This window comes from Sceloporus occidentalis, unplaced genomic scaffold (assembly GCF_023333645.1).
Source record: "Sceloporus occidentalis isolate IW3139 unplaced genomic scaffold, rSceOcc1.0.p SCAF_1, whole genome shotgun sequence".
In the NCBI taxonomy this organism is placed as follows: Eukaryota; Metazoa; Chordata; class Lepidosauria; order Squamata; family Phrynosomatidae; genus Sceloporus; species Sceloporus occidentalis.
The window spans coordinates 40,438,701-40,459,016 of NW_028316981.1; the positions used below are offsets into that span (position 1 = coordinate 40,438,701).

The window sequence follows — 20,316 nt, forward strand, 5'->3', positions numbered from 1 at the left end:
AATGGGACCGTACTGGCCAGCTGAAATTAATGGCACGGAGTGCTGTAATTGTTAGTCTGGGTAGTTACTTTCCACAGTTGCTAATTCTGTGATTCTTATGAAGAGGTAGCAGTATATCACTTTAAAAACAGTTCAAACTGCACAAATTAATCTTTAAGCTTCTCTCACTTGCCTTATCAATGCAAAAGGTGCCTGTCATTTGAATTCCTCAGGAGCTCTGCCAGTTCAGCACTCTGCTGTGATAAGTGTTTGTCATTCGTTTCCAAAAGCAAATTGGCATCACCTCCATGACTAAATGGCTGGCCCTGTGTCCCTAATCAAGGATGGGGTCACAGGTAACCACCTTATTGTGTTTAAATGGCACTGCTCTCCTAGGAATACCAGGCCTGAGACGCAGAAGGTCAGAGCTACTGAGTAATGTGCTGAGCCAATGTTGTTTCCAGATCGTGTGATTAGTTTTAATCTCTGGGCCTGCATCCAAGCCTTTGTCTCTCTTCTCCCCCTAATTAATAATTTATCTTGGTGTCCTTGTTTTAAAGCTGTGTGAACGATTGGACTGTAAAATGAAGGAGGCTGCTATTGCTTCACCTCCCCACCAACTAGGAAAACCTCTTCGAGATGCAAGTGAATAAACCACTCAGCAATGAAGGTAAGAAAATGCTTGCTATCATATTTTAAACATTATTTTTGGATTTTTTTTTAGGTGATCATTAATAAGACAGCAACTTTAGCATGGGAAAAGTATTCAACAGCATCAAGAAAACAATAAACTGCAGACTTACCTATAACTCTGAGATCAGCACTGGAATATATAGTGCCATGCTTGTTTTCTGCTATACACTGGTATATGCCAGAATCTGTCAAGTTTAGATTTGTTATGATCAAGGCCCCATTTTCAATTTGTATTCTTCCCTGGACAGTAAGAGCAAAAGTTACAAAAATATATACTTTTCAAATGACTGATAAATAGACAGCGGAGGATATTTTGGCTGCAAAACTATACCCCATACCTTTATTAAATCTCATCTGGAGAGTTTAAACACAGCTTAACTGATGCTTATGTCAGTTGTGGAGTTTTGGGCACGCTTTGACCAAAGTGTGTAATGTAATAATAATGGGTTTTATGAGATACTGAGCTTACACTGCTATCCAGCAGACATAAGCCTCCAACTAGAACAGCAGCTTTGAAAATCCCCTTTCAAATTCTGAGAAAATGGAGTTAGATTTGTTTGTCAGTGTGGTCTATTCCTAACAATCCTGGGATCAACTCACTTTAATTTTGCTGCTTAAAAGCATGACTACTTCTACAAAACTTTTTTTTTCTTCAGAGAGAAAAATCATGCCCACAATGAAATCCTGAGCATAATTTCTGAGAATGGATGTGGGATACTTGTGAAGAGCTCTGTCCCTTGTCACAGGCTGGCCTATTGTAGGTGGTGGTTCACATTGTGGAACACTTGTTCATGCAGGACACAGAGGCTGGAGAGTTACTTTTCAAAACCACGGCTCCTAGAATCCCGAGAATGTCCCAGCCAGCATAGCCGTGGCCATACTGGAGGAAGTATTCTGGTAGCTGAATTTAAAAAAAATGTTGACATTTCCTAATACTTAAGACTCTCTTCAGAGACCCAAACAGAAGCCAGAGAAAATGTCCAAGCCTAGGTTTCTTCCTAATAAAATAATTTATTATACAGTGCACCCAGGTTTTACGCGGGTGCGGCATATGCGGTTTTCAGCATACGCTGAAAGCTGCACTGGAAAAGCCCCTTGAGCACCCTTGAAGAAGTAATGGAGTGTGCGCATATGGTGTGCGTGCGCCGTGGAGTGCTGTGGAACGCTGTGGGCGTGAGCCCCATTACTTCTAATCTATGTTCTTCCACAAGAGGAGTGTACATATGTATAAGCCACTGATCTGAAAATGTAAACAAATTGCCTGGAAGCTTACAAAGCCACATATTTATTTCCCCAAGCCAATTATTCTGAAATTCAAATACAGTGGACCCTTACCTTATGCTGGGGATCTGTTCCGGACCCACCTCCCCACATAAGGCGAAAAATGCATATGCTCGAGCCCCATTGAATATACTGGTGCTCGTCCTTGCAGGGACGTAGCCAGGATTTTAGGAAGGGGGGGGGTCCAGACTAAGTGCCACCATTATATTGGGGTTTGGGTGCAGTGGCGCAGCAGAATGCACCATTCATTTTTCTAATGGAAGGGGGGGTCCGGACCCCAAGAACCCCCCCCCCTTGGCTACGTCCCTGGTCCTTGTGGTGTGGCAGAGCATGCATGCCATGGGAGTGGGCGCCATTCATTCTCTTCCCTTGTGCTTCAGCTTAAGCTGAAAGCTGTATATAGTGTGCCTGCGTATGGTGCGGGCGCACTGTACAAAGGGTCAAAACAGACCATCCCAAAAGGGCAGCATGACGCTGCCCCTGAAAGAGCCTGATGGGTGCCATGGCAACCGCACACCGTGGCCCCACTCTAGCATTTTGCTGCTGCAACAAAGAAGTGGCACTTCTTTTTGCAGTGTCTTTTCCACCCCTACTGCAGCCTTTTGGTATTCCTGCAGTGTAGCGCATGCAAATGCTGCACAACCAGAATGCCATGATGCCAGCACATGTGTGGTCAGCTATGCAGCTTTCCAATGTCATGGGGACATGCCCCATCTGAACACCATGCCACACAACACCTGGAAGCCAGTGCTTTCTGCCCATCTGTTTTGGTCCTTAGTTTATTTAAGGGGAATGTTGGTGTTATGAATGTCTGTTAGAAGAATATCATTGTCCACAAATTTGGAAGCTTAAGTGAGTAAGTTGGTAGACTCTAGGGAACATTGTCTGCAACCCCTAATCGTTTGAGCATTAGGGAATATACATTAGCCTTGACTACTACAGCAGGTTTTGTCTTATCTATTTTCTCACTTAGGAACTTTTAAAAAAAATCCTTTTAAAGCTATAGAGGGATTCATCATTATAAAAAAGAGATGGTAACAAGAGAAGGGAAAGGTAGTAACAGACGCTTACTCAGCAGGGAAGGGAACTATATTCAGTGAAAATGCTAGTGAAAAACATTATTCTAAAAGCATGGAGGCCCAGACGTTAACTGAGAATGATACTATGGCTCTTAAAGTTCATAGCAGGTCATAATGAGTTGGTAGCACTAGCACTTTGTATATAAATGTACAAATCTCTGTCTTCCTTTCTATATAGAAAAATTCTTGTTATTTGCTGAAAGTTTCAATGCCAGTTAACAACAAGATTTATCATTTCTGTACGGCTTCTAGAATTAATAAAAATAGAAAACAAATAGTAAGTGGGGAATCTTTTATGTATGGTCTCAAATTTTCCAAAAAAATAAAAAAAATAAAAAAAAAATAACTTTTTGGTCACAAAGTCCATTAATCATTCTTGACTGAGCTGAGGGCTCAGCTTCTTCTTTAGTGAACCAAAAGTAACCTTTCCTTAAACAGCTCATAGACTAGAGTTATGCAGAAACATAAGACCTAGGTCTATAGCTTCTGGCTCCCCCTTCATCCGTATACTGTGCTTTCCCTCTTCCATCATTATTTAGGGATGTTTTCAAAGAAATGTGAAATCCATGTACTGTAATTCATGTATAGAAGGGTAGAAATCCCCCCCCTTCTAATATCTGAAAGGAAGAAAAGGTTTCTTGGTTGCCTTGGTTGGGAAATGAGTAGGTACTACACAGGAGTAACGTGTCCCTGTTGGTTCTGGGTGAGATTGTCTGGAGTTAGGGGGTCTTCCCCTTTCCACTTCAATCCCAGAAAGCTCACTTACTTCTAAAGCAGAGCCTGACTTTTGTCATGAACTGGATGAGGATGAAGAAATTAAAACTCAATGCAGACAAGAGAGAGGTTCTTCTGGTCAGTCAAAATGCAGATTCGGGAATAGGGATTCAGACTGTGTTGGATAGGATTATGCTTCCCCTGAAGATACAGGTTAGCAGCTCTGTTGTACTTCTATATTCTACCCTGAGACTAGAAACCTAGCAGCCCCCCATGCCCTATTATTCACACTTTAATATATTCAAGGGTTTGATGGGCCATAGGGAGCTGCTCTAAATTCTTATGCACCACTCCTGATATAAAGGAACATTGAACCCTAGCCATGCTTTGTAGACACTGAACTGCATTGCCTTCAAATAGACATTTCTCATGTGACCCAGCAGCTTGGAAATTCCAGGTCAGTGAGAGAGCAAATCCACTTTGGATTTTAGTGTGTGTTTTAAAAGAGTTACCCATGGCAATTAATTCTATCCCTCAAATTGCATTAGGTTAGTTCCTTTAAAGTTCAGCATAAGGTTCAACAAAACAGATTCACCACTGCACTAATATGGAAGTGATAACCCACCACTGGATGGAATAGATTCCTTATCCTATTTGTGCTCTCCTGTGCGTACCAAAATCTGTGCTGGAGGATTGAGGTAACTTTGTTGAGAGGAATGGGCAAGTTTGTTGTGTGAGAAACAGGCAGAGGAAATAGCAAAGGGGCTTTTACAGTTAAAACTAACCAACAAAGTGCAATGACAACAACAAAACCCCCATTACCTCTATTGCGAGAGGCTCTCCATTTCTCAGCCATCTGTAGGATGGTTTTGGTTTGCCACTTGCCCTGCACTCCCAGTATAAGTTGTCTTCTACAGCAGCTTCAAAATCCTTTATCAGTTGAATCCAGTGAGGTTTTGCTTTAAAAACCCCAAAAACAAAAGGAAAATAAATGCCGTAATAAGTATAGTCTTGTTTTCATGCTAGGAAAAAGATTCAACGTGTTAGCAGAGCAGTTGACTTTAAATGCAGGGAACATTCTGGACAAAACTATTTCTGAAATGATACATTAATGTCACATTGTATTCACTCAAGCCTGTTAACACAACTAACGTTATGGTAGATAGGTGCTAATTTTGATGTCATGGATCATTGATATACAAGCGGTCAAGAAGAAAGGGTCTATAAAAAGAAGAGTGTGCAGCTCTAAAGTCTCCTCACGCACCACAATAATTTCTTGCCTCTTCAATTTATCGACCTTAGGATACTTTTAAGACATCCTGGCAGAGGACGGGTTGAAGACTTTGACAATTTGTTCTACACACAAATTGTTGTTATATGGAATTGAAATGAGCAGGCTGATGTTGTGTTCCTACTACACTTTTAGCTGCTATGCGAGACTTCATGCCTACATAAGACTGTCACCGTGTACATCCAATAATGGAGCCACAATAATACTTTCAGGGGGAAAAAGCCAACAAAAACAGCACTGACAAACACTGTGACAGTTCCTCTGGCAATCATTATGTTATGCATCACTGAGCCTTCCTCTCTGTGTTACCTGAGAACACAAGGCAGAAATCAGTGTACAGGGATGGCCAAATGATCCCATGACATGACCCTATCTGGGGTTTACAATACATAAACAGGGTGCAAGAAAGACACCATACTGAACTGCAAAGAGAAGGGAAACCAACGACTTCCCTGGAGAAAAAGAGAAGCCCATATGCACCAACTTCTTGAAACAACAATGCAAATCTAATAAATGTAAATTTATTTACATTGTAAGTTAAATTCTATAATAGAGAACATAGTTTGATCAGGCAATCAGTAGGAATGGACAATCTGCCAGTCATCGGGAACCACACATCTGAGTCCTGGTTTAAAGGTCACTCTTTGGGGAATCGCAACAACAAAAATATTTATATTGGAACTAGATACACTGGAATCTCTGCTCAGAAAGTAATATCTGAACCACATACCCATAGGAGAACAGCATCATGAACTGAACCTTAATATACACTATTTGGGACTTTAAAAGTCATCTCCAGCAATTTGCACTCAACCAATTTGTTTCCATGCACACTTCAAAGTGTTGGCCATGACCTCTGAAGCTCTAAATAGCTTAGGAACAGAATAAATAACAGGAACCACATCCGTCCATAGAAGTTTCTGTACTCTAAAATAAAGTGGAGAAGCCCCTCTGTATGTCAAAAATATGACAGTCTTGTTTAATGTGAATGTTTAATATGAATGAGTGAACATTTTGTGACTAAATACCTAAATTGTAATGCTCTCTGGTTTATGTGGTTTAGTAGACTGCCCTCTCACAGTATTTGAGTACATGGAAAGGCCTTTCTATATAGGCAGTCGTTTGTTCTACCAAACTATTTTTTTAAAAATAAAACTCTGATGCCTCCATTTTATTCATTGCATTTGTGTTTGTTTTTATTATATGGTTGGAATATTTATGACATTTTATTGTTATTTTCAGATGTTTTACACCCTGAGTAATGTATAAACATGAGAAGGGAAATATATAAATCTTTGTATAAAATAAGATAAATCAAACTGTTGGCTCAAAGCTATAACATATCTTTTGCCATATATTCAGAATATAGATTCAGAATCATGTAGGCCTTTAGCAGATCACTAGAAAGGCACAGACTTAGAATAAGGGAGATACCGGATTTTCTTTCTAACCCTTTTCTTTTGGGTAGCCAAGAATTTTAATCAGCACTCATTTTATTATTTGCATTTGTTTTCCTGCTTGGAATTTACTCTTTATCTGCAATAGCCGTAAGTGGCCCCAGCCTTACTAGGCTTAGGCTACTCGGTTCTTACTGATTCAAATTTGCATGAATAGCACGAACAGTTTGACATTTTCACCACTTGTGTAATGAGGTATCCAGGATCACACGGCACAAGTGGAAATTGCATCTTGCAAACAAGAACTACTGCATGAACAGCAGCAAATTGCATTACAATATTGACAGGGATTTCCACTCTGCCAGCCTTCAGTAGCATCTTCTCCTTTGTGCCTTGAAGGAAGGTCGATTATTTGAGACTCTTGAGTGAATTGAAAGAAATTGTTTAAAGCTATGACAGTTCTTTTGCAGGCCTAATATTTTGCTCTTGTGGGGAAAGAAATTAAATCCCGAGTGAGCCCAGACTGAGCCTTTTTAAATGAGGCCCTTTCTTTTCCTGCCACCTCACAGGGTTTTCCTCTTCCACCTTGAGTTTCTAGAGCCCTGAAAGTTGTAGTCTCTCCCCAGTTCAAGTGTTATTACAGTAGCATATTCTTCCCTGATAATGTAGCAATTTGTTCTGTACATATAAAAGGTTTAGTAGTCATATCCAGTAGGTATAATTCCATAGTTCACAGATAGGATTGCCATGGTAATGTTCTCTAGTTCTATTGTTAATTTTCAATTAACCAATTTCTGGAACTTTGGAGAATGCAACTGACCCCCACCTGAACATGACTACCCCGTCTAGGATTTTTTTTTTATTTAACATTAATCATGTACCTTTATTATCAAATGATTTCTTTTTCTCTATCAGCTTCTTGTTCTAGTATTAGCAACCAGCAAAAAAATATAACCTGTAGACCAGTAAAGATTTGATCTATTATCTCCTTGTCCTATTAACTGCATCACTTGGGAACTCTCTAGTAGGTAAAGATTAACTATCTCTCTTCTATCAAATGCCAAAGAATTAAACAAAGCCTTAAAACATTTCAATTATGCTTTAAATTGATGAAGCATGACATCTGTACATTTGCAATTAATGCTTTGGGGAAGAAACTATTTTGTGTGGGTAGTTAGCTTTGTCTTGTAAAAAAGAGTTCTTAACATTTATGAACTCCAGCATCTGGATTGTTTTATAGCGTTGTTTCAACATATTATGTAGTAATCACTTCATACGCAAAGATGTGCAGGGATAGAAATGAGTGTAGCTAACAAATTTATATATCTGGAGATTCCCTCCCCTCTGTTTAATGTGGAGGTTTTCAGCATGGGAATCTAAGCACTGTGTTTTTATTCCTCATAGTACATTAGTAATATTAGTAGTTGGCACAACTGATATTGCACGATACCATGTTTCTTGTTATCTACTTCAGATTTTGAAACTATGGTTGCAGCTACTTTCCCAAAATTACATGCTGGAAGAAACTGTTTGTAGGCCACTAATACACTGAGCGCTAAAGTTAGAATTATCCAAGTCACTGTATTATTCATCATCATGTATGGAGGAAAAAGCTGGACAGTAAAGAAAGTAAAGAAATCCATCAGGTTTCATGGTAGGAGAAGCAAGCCATGTTTAGAATTATTTTGCCTTTTTTCCCCCAGTGTTGTGTGTTTGTGGGTGGTTCAAAAATGCAAAAATTGAGAGAATCTCAATCCATAACTTGGTTTCTCCTGATAGTGTATATATGACAGTTTCCCGTGTATGCATGTCAGGCTCAGTCATATCTGTAGTGGTTCAGTGTTCTTCTAAACTATTTTCTATAGCTGACACCACTATATTACTGGGTCAATTCCTTTAATCCTCCAGCCAGCATGGCCAGTAATAACAGCACCAGTGCCAGCAGAAACACCACCACCTTTTTCAAATACTGTTATGTCTCAATTCAGAAAACTCTTCATCACCAAATGCATTTTAAATCCATAGTTATTGGTTACACAAAAAGAAGAGGAATTCAAAGCAATGAATGGCATATTTTAAAATAAGTTTAAAAAATGAGAAGAAAGAAAGCCTGTTGCTAATTTGGTATCAGTGTATGGAGGGCAGTAATTAAAAGGATTCATTTGATTTTTGTGATAGTACAAAAGACCCAAGAATAATGGTTTCAGAGTATCTATTTTAATTGATATTTCTCAATTCTCATTGGAATATTTAACTATCCAAGGTTGTACTGAGAAGACAACACTGGTAATTTATGTATATATTATTCTGTCATGGGTTTGTGTATAGCATTTTGCAATAACAAAAAAATAAAGCAAATTATCAAAGATCATGTGTAATTTAAAATTATGCTCTCATTATACCTCGTCAATAATACATTCGATATATGTTCAATTTTTCAGTCCCTGTGGAATTAGGACAATTAAACACATACTTAAAGTTAACCTCTTGCTTCATTGCTTTCCTAAATCAGCCTCCAAATAATAATGATAGTAGCATTTTAAAGTTCTGATTAGTTACAGGAACAAGGATATATGTGTGTATGTATACTTATTTTTCATCACTAATTAGTGCGACAAAATTGTAGTTGTGATGGCCTGTCTGTGGAAAGCTCCTCATCTATTCTATGATGCATTTTAGTTGCTAGTTGAAAAGACATCTATTTTTAAAATCTAATTTAAGGATTTTAATTGGTTTTGCAGCTTTCAACAATGGTTTTAAATCTAAAAAGATGTTGATAACTACTTATGTACTGCTGATATTATTTGCGTTGCTGATTTTACTAGGTTGGATTCAAACAACCCTTTTCTCTGGCAAAAGGGGTATTGTGCAATTGAACTGGATTCCCACCATTGAAGATTATTCTCAGATGGAGAATACTGGGTCACATTTATAGCCAGATGTGAGGATGATGGGTTGTGATGGATGAAGACTTAACAAGGACTGCCTGGTATCTCCTCTTGAGTATCTGTACATGGGAAGTACCTTCTCATATAATTACTCCTGTAGCTATGAATATACCAAAACTAGGTCAGCAACATTTCCTTTGAACTAAAGAGCATCACTGCACTGGTGAGATTTAAGAATCTTTTAAACTTGCTTCAGTGGATGATGTGGCTGGTATCATTAAATTGAGGTATTTAGGATCTGCACTACACTGTCAAGATATGGGTTATCATAAAAGCTTTTCAGGTTTATTTTAGTCTAGATTTTGACATTTTAGATTCTGCTAATCTGAGTTGATCACAAGAAATTATTTTCAGTAAAGAACCAAGAATAAAACAGAGCATTAATATGTTAGTGAACAATAGGTTATATGTGGTATCTGATGGCCGTACTTATGGCTGGTCCTGCTTCCCATAATAATTTCTAACCAGAAGTTCAGAAACATTGGCACTGCCATTATATTGGGAAATGAATTTGCAAATGTTTGGGCTTACTGAGAAGATTTCTAAGCTCAGATATCTCACATTATGACAAGTTAATATTCTGAGTCATAAGGATATATCCTCAATTATGGAAAGGTATTAAGAAAATCTCCAAGTATGGAGATAAGGAGGGGGAAACCTAATTATAAGTATGTATTTTCTAACTATAAACAGGTTAGTATTCTAATGCATCATCCAGGCAAATGTCAAAGCAGGAAAAGATTAAATAAAACTGGTTAATCCTGTGATATGGATTATAGAGGAGGGCTGATGAAATAAACGCAACATTACTTTAACATATAGGAAAGTAATATGTTTGGCATATCAATAAGGAGATTGAGCCAGCATCCAAACTGATTCACACCCACAAATCTGTATAGAATGCACTTTTCTTTGAGTGGTCCATCTGCACATGTGTGATAATATAATCTTAGGTTGTTGCCACACTGCAGAAATAAAGCAGTTTGACACCACTTTAATTTTCTTGGCTGAATGCTGTGGAATTTTGGTATTTGTAATCTGGTGGGGCACCAGAACTGTCTGTCAGGGAAGGCTAAATGTCTCATAAAACTACAAATCCCAGAATTCCATAGCACTGAATCATGGAAATTAAAGTGTTTTCAAACTGTTTTATTTCTGTAGTGTGGATATACCCTTAGCCAGTTCATGTAAAGTCTATGATTCATTTTATGAACAACAACAACAACAACAACAACAACCACAACAAAAAGATACAGTATAGTGGGAATCACACATGTTTCCAATATGGCTGGTCAATACATTCAGGCAGCTCTAGCCAGAATAGCCAGTGTGCAGAATGCTAGAAGGTGCAATCCAACAAAATCTGCTCAGCTGCATATTTTCTACCCTTGCATTGCCTAGTATCAAATTACAGATGTATGTTCATGTATGTGGGTGTATTTGTGTGTGAGCTGTTTCTTTTTGCTTTGATTTTGCTGGTCACTCATCTTAGTTTCACTTAGGGATGGAAAGAATATTCAAAATTGTTTGAATAATGATAGCAAATTGTGTTTCTCGAGTGTTGGAAACCCCTGATGAGAATCCTAGATTGATGAAAACTGTCACAGTTTCAGAAATATTATTTTAGGCACAGAAATATTATTTTAGGCACAGAAAATGCTGTTTTCTGTGCAAAAAAGGAAGAAGCAATTTTTGTGTTTATTTTGTAAAATATCCACATATTTAGCATTGTTCTTAATTTACAAAACAGCATTTTCTGTGCAGAAAAAGAATTTCTGAGTGTGTGTGTGTGGGGGGGGGGGGGACCTGCCTGCGGCACAAATATGCCACATGCAATATATTTGAATAATTCCCAAAATTGCAAACAGGAAGGAAACTGCTAAACTTACCTGTTGCTTTTTTGAGAATGAAATTAGTGAAGAATTACATCCCTAATTTCATTACACCCCAGCTATGGATGTAAGGAAATTTAGAAATACTACTTGTTCTTAATGAGTCAACTATCTCAGCACATCAAGGCAGCCTGCTGAGAGTTTATCACCCCTTGAGTGATTTGAGAACAATACAATGAGTGACTGTTTGTTGTTGAGGTTACAGCAATTTGCACAACATGTCTCTGTACATAACTGGTGTATTTCTTTCTTTCTTTTTGTGAAACCTAGTACACATATCAGAAATGTCCAGAAGGACTGGATACTTGATCATTAGGATGCAAACAACTGATCCAATACTTCTGGCTTATAAAGTCAATGAAACAAGACAGAAATAAGACAATTAAAAACTGTGAATGTAAACAATTTGCACAACAGTCATTTTTACAAATGCAAATACTTTCTCACGCTTGTCAGGGAATGATACATGAGTTGTATCTGCACTGCAGATATAAAGCAATTAATACTGCTTTAACTGACATTGCTAACTTTCATCCCCTGCAGTTGACACATCTCTGAATAAGGATTCACTGTCCATTTCTTAACATTTTTTGAACCGCAAACAAGCCATAGTTCTAAATGACTTACAGCAGTGCTACTTATAGTGGTGGTCTGTGAACTGGCACCGGTCTGATAGTCATTGACTGCCATTTTATGGAAAGTTTTCAGGAAAGAAAGGACCAGTTGTAACCAATAGGCACAAATGTGGTACTGGTCCTTGGCACATTAGGGAGAAAACTGTTGTTCCCCAAATCCAATAGCAAAAGAAGAATTGCACTATGGGGCAAAAATATGTGATGAAAATATTCTGTCTCTGCTTATGTGCCTGTATGAAGCTGTGTAAACTTTTTCCTATTTGGAAGTGAAATACTCCTTAACTTACTACTTTTACAAAGAAAATTGCATTTGTTGGGAGTAATCTTTTACAGAAATTGTCAGCTACCACTTAGCTTGCAAAACAGTTTGATATTAAGAAAGCAGCAATATGCGTTTTGGCATTCAGTGGGTATATACTTTAAAATGCACCAGAGACACTTATGCTGCTCTGCATCTCTTTGCTATATTACAGTATATCCTCTCTCATATTAACTTCTCTCAAAGCAATGATGATGTTTAGAAAATGCAAAGGAAGGCAACATGCCTACAGGAATCAAAAAAAGGATTCTAGAGAAACCAGACTACTGGAGTAATAAAACAAAAGCAACGATAAAGAAAAACCTCCAGACACAGAACACAGAACAACACAGACAGTGTATGGTGTTATTTGATGACCTTTGCATCAAAGGAATAAAATTTCATCTTCAGAAAGCTAAGAATTCAGTTGAGGTGTTAATTACTAGCTTGATGCATTTCTTCATACAGAATTTTTTCGTATTTGTGAATCAGCTGAATGTGCTAAAATGTTCTCCTGGCTACTGCCCCAATCTATAAATCCAGGTGAAAACTCAAATAGCCCCCTGACTTCTTCATAGATTTTCTTTTTTAATAAAAAAAATGCCATGGAAAGATCCAACACTGAATGGAACAACAGCTGGGGAAGGTACTTGGTAACAAGCATCACTGAACTAAGGGGAGGTTCCCTTTAGGTAACCATTTGTAATGTGCATGTAATTACAGTTGGCCTTCTGTATCCACAGATTCTACATCCATGGAGTCAAGCATCCAAGGCTTGAAAATATTCAAAAAATAAGAATCCAAAAAAGCAAATCTTAATTTTGCCATTTTATATAAGAGACATCATTTTACTACACCACTATATATAATGGGACTTAAGCATGCAAGGATTTTGGTATGCATGGGGCGGTGGGGTCATGGAACCATATCCCAGTGTGCAATGTTCCTCTTCCTCTTCTCACAAATTGCTCTTCTCACAAAGTGCTATTTCTTTCTGTCTGCCATCTCTCTCTCTCTGAAATTTCATCCGCCAAGGCAGATGGTTAGCTTGAATGTTTATCTGTTTCAGGATATTTAAATATATAGACTTATATAGAGGAACATAGGTGGATGTTTCTCCACTGACCTCACCCCCACCCCGGCCATTCTCCAAGAGTCAGTAATGAATATATGGGGATGCATCAGCTAAAAGGTGCATTGGAGGGGTGAGGGAGGAGATATTGTATCCCCGTTCAATATTTAACCTATTAATTTGTAGAGATGTGTTTCTTTTCTTAGAATACAGTAGGAACAGCCTTGCTTTATAAATCTACCACTTTTTCTATTAAGAAAGTTTCTTACCATAATATGTGAGGCGTCCTCTTGCAATATTTTTTCCTCTAGAGTTTTCAGTAATACACTCATACAGTCCAGCATCTTCTTGTTGAAAATTGGGAATTTCAATCATGCCATTGGACTTCCTTAACATTACTTTACTTGGAAAAGGGGATCCATCTGTTCTTCTCCAGTTTATCCGAGGCACTGGGCTACAGCAACAAAATTAAATTAAATCAGTTCAAGATTTTAAATAACCTTTTGATTGCAAAAAGTATCATAACAATAAAATATCAAAGGAGTTACATTTAATAAAATTTATATTTGGTACATATTTGGATACCTCATTATGATGATGATTTAGAGAGGTGTTTATTAATCATGGTGCTAATTAATTTTAGAGTACCTGCTACATGATTATTGACTGAATCTGATAATTCAGAGCTTGAATCTCATTATTAAGTACATTATGAAGTAAATTATTAAGCACCTAATCTTGTGTCACAAGATGTTTCTATAGTCAGCCCTAAAGAAACCCTCAAGCCCTAAAAGACTAAATCCAATATTAGTCCCAACTAGAGTAGGCCATGAATCAATAGTGCAGACTTATCAAGATTTTTTAATTCAATAGATCTGCTCTGATTGAGACAAACCATTAAATTAAAACTATTTTGTTGTTAAAGACTGAAGAAAACTTGATTAAAAATTAATGAAACTTAAGATTTTAAGATTTAAATGTAATACAGTGCACAAGAAAGTTGCTCATTAATTAATCACTTTTGTCAAGGGAATAATAGTTTGTTTCATATATAATGTAGCAAGACCCTAATTTATATTTACTTGTTACCACTGCAGTATTGCTAAAATATGATGAATCAGTAAATGCTCATTCACATTTGCCTAAACATATCTCAGGCTTAAGGTAGGGTTGACAACATAAGAAGACATGTAAATCCTGATACCAAGCTCTCAACCCTGACCATAAAGATTCAAAGAGGGAGCATAACTGTGTTATATTGAACATGTCTACAAACACCTGTGGTCAAAATCCCAATCTTATTAAGATTTATCATCACTGGAGTTCTGAATAATGTTGTTAGGTAGCCCTTTTCAGAGTTTTGTGTTTGGTGGGCAAAAGTGTGATGTATACTTTGGTGCTCAGGGACCTTGAGGACAGAGTATATGTGCCACCCAAGTTCCTAATCCCAATTTTAATCCTGCACATGTTTAGACAAATACATCAATAGGGCTAAAAGTTTCATTTTATCTATTTAATCTAAAACATAATCTTCAATAACTGCAATATTCATTTAAAAATCAATATAGACTTACTTTCCAAGAGCAAAGCATTCCAATTTTACAGTTGAGCCTTTAGCAGCAGGCAGTGTTTCAGGAAACTGCACTTCTATTTTGGGTTCATATTCTCCCATTACACCTGTTGTTCCAGGAAAGGGAAAAAAGTTTTCAGAAACCAGCATCTTAAGACACCTGTTCAGTAACTGTAGATGGTGACTACTGTGAGGACTTTGGCTTTCATATACAAATTCTTCTTATTCGTCGGTTGACAAACAAAGGCCATCTAGTATCCCACTGTGGACCAGGTTAAGGTAATGGAAATAATAGGTTACTTGTAATTAATTCATTTCCTCAGTGTCTCATTACATATCAATTGTAACCAAACAGGGGATCATTTCTGTCCTGTAACAGTAAAATAGTAAATTTTAACATCACATTTATGTTTATCGGAGGTGGAAAAGGATGCTTTGAAATGGAAGATCAAATGGATCTTACTGCTGCCATGTGCTGTGTATTTGGTGCAGAAGTGACAAAGAGGTAGATGGGAAGAAAATAAATTTTGTGCTGCTTGTTACATTTAGATGTCTTCAAAAAGTAAATAAAAGTATGATTTCATCACTTTTAAGAAATAGTTACTTTCTAGAGTAGTTAGTTAAGAGTCAAAAACCATAATTATAACTAATTTTAAATTACTTTCCCAAACTCTAAGCAGATTTGGATCTTATTCCTCTAATACTGCTGCTTCTCATATTAGAGGATGTAATGTAGAAATTAACTGACAAATAGTCCCCCCCCCCTCTAAATCACATGGAAATTATCTCTCATCTTGTAAACATGAATATCCACACTCACATGGGGACCCTTAGCATACCTATAAATATAAGCTCTGGAAATGTTGTAAATTTGCACACATTCTAGTCACACAGAAACATCAGGAAGAAAATCATCTAGAATATGGCCACACAGCCTGAAAAACCCACAAAAACTACAAAAAAGATCACCCATCCTACATGTAGAAAGACTATCAACATTAGGCTGACCATATTTCCTTGAGACAAAAATGGGACACTAAGATGGCAAAAACAGGATGAGGTTATGTACTATTCTGTATTCATGAAAAAGTAAGATGATAACAAAAGTTGTATTATATGAAAATAATGAGCTAGCAATCATTCTTCAGTGACAGAACTCATACAAAAACTAACATTACAGCAGAACAGATATGGACTGTAGTCATGTATTGGACTATGACTCTGGAGAACAAGATTCAAATTACCATTCACCCATGTAAACCCACTGGGTGACTTTGGGCAAGTCACACTCTCTCAATGTCAGAGGAAGGCAAAGGTAAGCCCCCTTTGAATAAATCTTGCCAAGAATACCCTGTTATCAGTTCGCCTTAGGGTCACCATGAGTATGAAAGACAAATTTCTGGGGAAAGAAGTCCTATTGAATTTAAAATAATATAAGAATGTTTGGGACTTAATGGCAATATGAGCTGCCAGGTGTAGAAATGTGAGGGGTACACAAGATATCATTTAAGGTCCACTCAAGATTTTAACCAAAATACAGCATGCCCACCCCATCCACGGCTTTAAGCTTATGTGGACGGCAAGCCCTGGATGTTACAATGGCACATGCGCTGGAGTGTGCAGCCATTGAAACAAACGAGACTTGAGGTCTCGCTTTTTTGCCATACGTGGGGGAGGGTGTTCCAGAATACAAAGGGACTACAGTATGTGTATACAGATAAAGGTGCAAAGAAATGGGGGGGCAGTCTCTGAGCCTAGATAGAAGAGATTAAGCCCTTGAATAGCTTGGGGAGGGCAAAATTAAAGGGACAGAAGGATGTTCAGGAAAATCAGTGCGATATCAGATCTGCACAGAAGGAGACCTGCTTCCCTTAAACTACCTCTCTGCTGGCTACCTGTGCCTCCTTACTCTCCCGCCTGGCCAAATCCTCTTTCTTGCACAATTGCCACAAATTTGCCTTCCCTTCCCTCTCACTGCCACAGGGCAGCACAGTGAGAGGGAAGGCAAAGTTGTGGTCACTTGTGCAGGTGTCAGGATTGGGCTAATGCTGCCATGATATTGTATTATTTTTATTTGTATTTTCCCGCCTCTCTCAATGGATCGAGGCAGGATTACAACCATAAAATAGTCACAAACAACAATAACATCCAATTTATACACAATAAAACAACAAGTCAAATGGTTATATGGTTTTAACTAACACATATATTATACAGTGTTGATTAGATTGATAGTTATATAGATAGCAAAATAAGTGATATTGTATATGTTTTAAAATATGTTAACTGCAAAGGTTATGGCAGGTCCAGAGAGAGCTTGTATTAAGTGTGTTATCTATTCAAATCATATATAGTTGCTATGCAGATAAAAATAAACTCATACCATCAGTACGCAGTACTAAGGGTGTTGGCGAGCCAAGAATGTGGGTGTTAGTTATGGTACTGGTCACAACACACGTGTAATTTCCTACATCAGATGGCTCTACTTTGGCTATGTAGAGGTGCCCAGTTTCCTGAGAAACAAATCGTCGACTGTCTTCTTGCACAAAAGAAGGGTATTCATTGAAGATCCAAGCATAAGAAAGTTCTGAAAATCAGAAGTGAAAATATAGTCAAAGAATTTATGGTTTGGTGCAAAATTATCACAAAATGCATTGCACTATAAGAAGCTAAATATCAAAATTATTCCATTGTATAACATTCTGAGAAGGACTTCAGAGATAGTCCAAACAATTAGGAATAATTTACCACCACACAAACACTTCTGAAATAATATTTTATGAACATTTTTTCAAACCTCTAAAACAAGAATTGTTTTCTGGTGTGTTTTTCTAGACCTCTTAAGAGCCTATATAGATATACATATATACACATGCATATATACAGGGGCATCACTAAGGGGGTGCAGGGAGTGCAGTCCATACCAGGTGATACCCTAAGGAGGGGTGATATTACTGCTCCCGAACATCTGCCTTTGGGCATAACTGAACTATGGCGTCTGCATGTGTCCCTTTACAGTGCTGAAGAGATTGTGTCCATAGGGCAAAGTTCAGCATGAGGAGAAAGGAGAGGCCCCAGGTTTTTTTTAAATAATTTTTTAATTTTTAAAGGTTTTTTTTAAAAAAAATTATATTATTTTTAATTTTTCTTTAAAAAACATCACATTTTGCCAAATTTTCACTTTAACCACACTAAACTATGTACATGTAAATACATTTAGGCTGTGTGTGTGATATTGTAATTTAAGGGTATAATTTTAATTTTGCTAGTTATGTCACAACTATTGCCATGACATTCAGTGATATACAGGAATTATGATTTATGAATAACATTACTACAAAAAAAATACTAGGGCTTTTGTATGATGTGGTATTCGAGGAGTTCAAGGGAGGGGTGAAACCATGAATTACCACACCGGGTGATGCCAACCCTAGTGACATCATTGCATTTTTACATAAATATATATCGTATGCATATATTTCACACAAGCTGGCATCCTGTTGGTTTGTACCAGCTGGAGTAGACCCATTCCATCGTCAAACAATTAATCAACTTGTGGATAAATCTAATGGATTCAATGGGTCTATTTTAGTCATGGCTAAGCCTCAATTGAACACTCAGCATGTAGAGACTGTACAGTGAGCCCTCCCCATACATGGGGGATCCATTCCGGACCCCCCGCATATGGGGAAAAAGTGTATGCTCAAACTCCATTTGTTTCAATGGGGGAGCATTCATGTGTTTGGCATGGTGCACCACAGGCACATGTACCATTCCGTTTCCGGTGGTTTAACCTGTGTGAGGTTAAAGTCGTGTACAGCATGCCCATGTATGGTGCAGGCGAGCTGTATTAATTATGTTAAATGAGAGGTGTAGCTGCCATTTGGTGTAGTTTTACACATGCCAGTCTTGTTTTAGCTCATTTAAGAGGGCTCATAGATGACTAATGATGTGCCATGTTTATATCTATGGTGCACAAATGTCATTCACTATAACTCAGCACATTCATTCTCTCAGTTTCTCATTGGATTGGGGCCACTGTTAAATAATCATTCTGATGCAGAATAGCAATTAGATCAAATTTAATAAGAATGGTAATGTCAATGTAAATTAGTGTTATATATCAGCTTGTAGATGGGATGGGGATATATTAAGAAGCTTTTCCAATAGAAGCTGGCATGTTGTCATCATTTAAACACATTTATGGTTCTTTTAAACTTTTTTTTCAAACAGGATATAATTTTAAGATGAAAAAAAGACTCTCCATCTCCCACCATAGCTAATTATAGTTTAATTATAATTTGACTGCCCTACCTAGATATTAAAATATCTTATCAAACCCCTAACTCCCCACCATCAAATAATTTGCCCTTGTGTAATCATGAAATCTACATATGAGCCCAGAACAGCATTTCTAACTACAGAACAATAGAATCAAAGACTAATGTTTGCACTTCTTTGGGAAAAAGTGGCAGGAAGGGAGCAGAAAGGTTAATTTGTAATATGTAAAATAGTGAACAAAGTTAAATACATATTAAAGCAATATATTACAATATTTATTGTAGGTGTTTACAGAGAGAGATCAGAAGTGATGGCTTCTTCAATTATGTTTAATTTTCCATTATTAAAGTCATTCCGTTATCCTTTATTACATTTATTTCATTATCAAAGTAAAGGAATATATTAGCAACTGCTAACAAGGAGACTTTGGTGTGTTTTCCCCCCTTTAAAAACACTTTCGTTTATTCTTACTCTTTCTCTCTCTGTACACACACACACACACACCTTGTTTTGAATGGTGTTTATTCAGAAACTACAACATAAAATATATGATTTTGTCATTAAAAAAAATCAACAAAACCCAAACAATTAAACTGTAGCTTATTTATATAGGAAATTCTCACTTATCAGACAGATTAGGGACTGGAGGAGTGTCAGAAAATTGAATTGGTTGAAAAATGGAGCCCCCCTTTTTTTTAGCTTGCAAATGAATTTTGGTCACTGAAAACATGAACAACACATTGCATATCATTTTTGAATGTCTGAAAAATTTAATTAACACACTATATATTCACACACACAAGTGTGTGTAAGCTGTCACAAGTGAGCCTCATAAGTAAGATGAACTAATGAAAAAGTGGAACTCCAGTCGAATTAATGAAACTTGTCTGTAATCTGGGTTGAAAGAGCAAGTTGTTGGAAAGTGAGATGTTAAAAGTGGGGTAAAAGTGTAACCTCTGTAACATGTTGGCTTCTTATATTCCTATCTGAATACTGTTTCCCTGCTGGCAGACTGTTATTAGAGAAGGGCATTCATTGATAAGACCTTCCAGAGGCTGGGAGTTACCACCAAGGAGGCCCTCTTTTCACTTCTTGCCAAATATGTTTCAGATTGGTGGTAGAGAGAAAGAAGGAACTCTCATGAAGATTTTAAAACCTGGGTAGGTTTGTATGTCAGAATGCAGTC

At 37.4% G+C, this 20,316-nt stretch overlaps 1 protein-coding gene across 2 annotated transcripts in view; it reads right to left on the reverse strand.

Moving 5' to 3' along the window:
• The window catches only part of LOC149321331 (contactin-3-like), a 251,310-nt gene that overhangs the window by 61,205 nt on the left and 169,789 nt on the right, over positions 1 to 20,316 (reverse strand). For both annotated transcript variants that reach the window (XM_089519717.1, XM_089519708.1), the window contains exons 4-8: positions 17,233 to 17,436; positions 14,854 to 14,956; positions 13,549 to 13,733; positions 4,569 to 4,705; positions 783 to 912 (exon numbers count right to left, since the gene is read on the reverse strand). In XM_089519717.1, the coding sequence (XP_089375843.1) occupies positions 783 to 912; positions 4,569 to 4,705; positions 13,549 to 13,733; positions 14,854 to 14,956; positions 17,233 to 17,436 (759 nt within the window). The remainder of the gene's footprint in view (positions 1 to 782; positions 913 to 4,568; positions 4,706 to 13,548; positions 13,734 to 14,853; positions 14,957 to 17,232; positions 17,437 to 20,316) is intronic.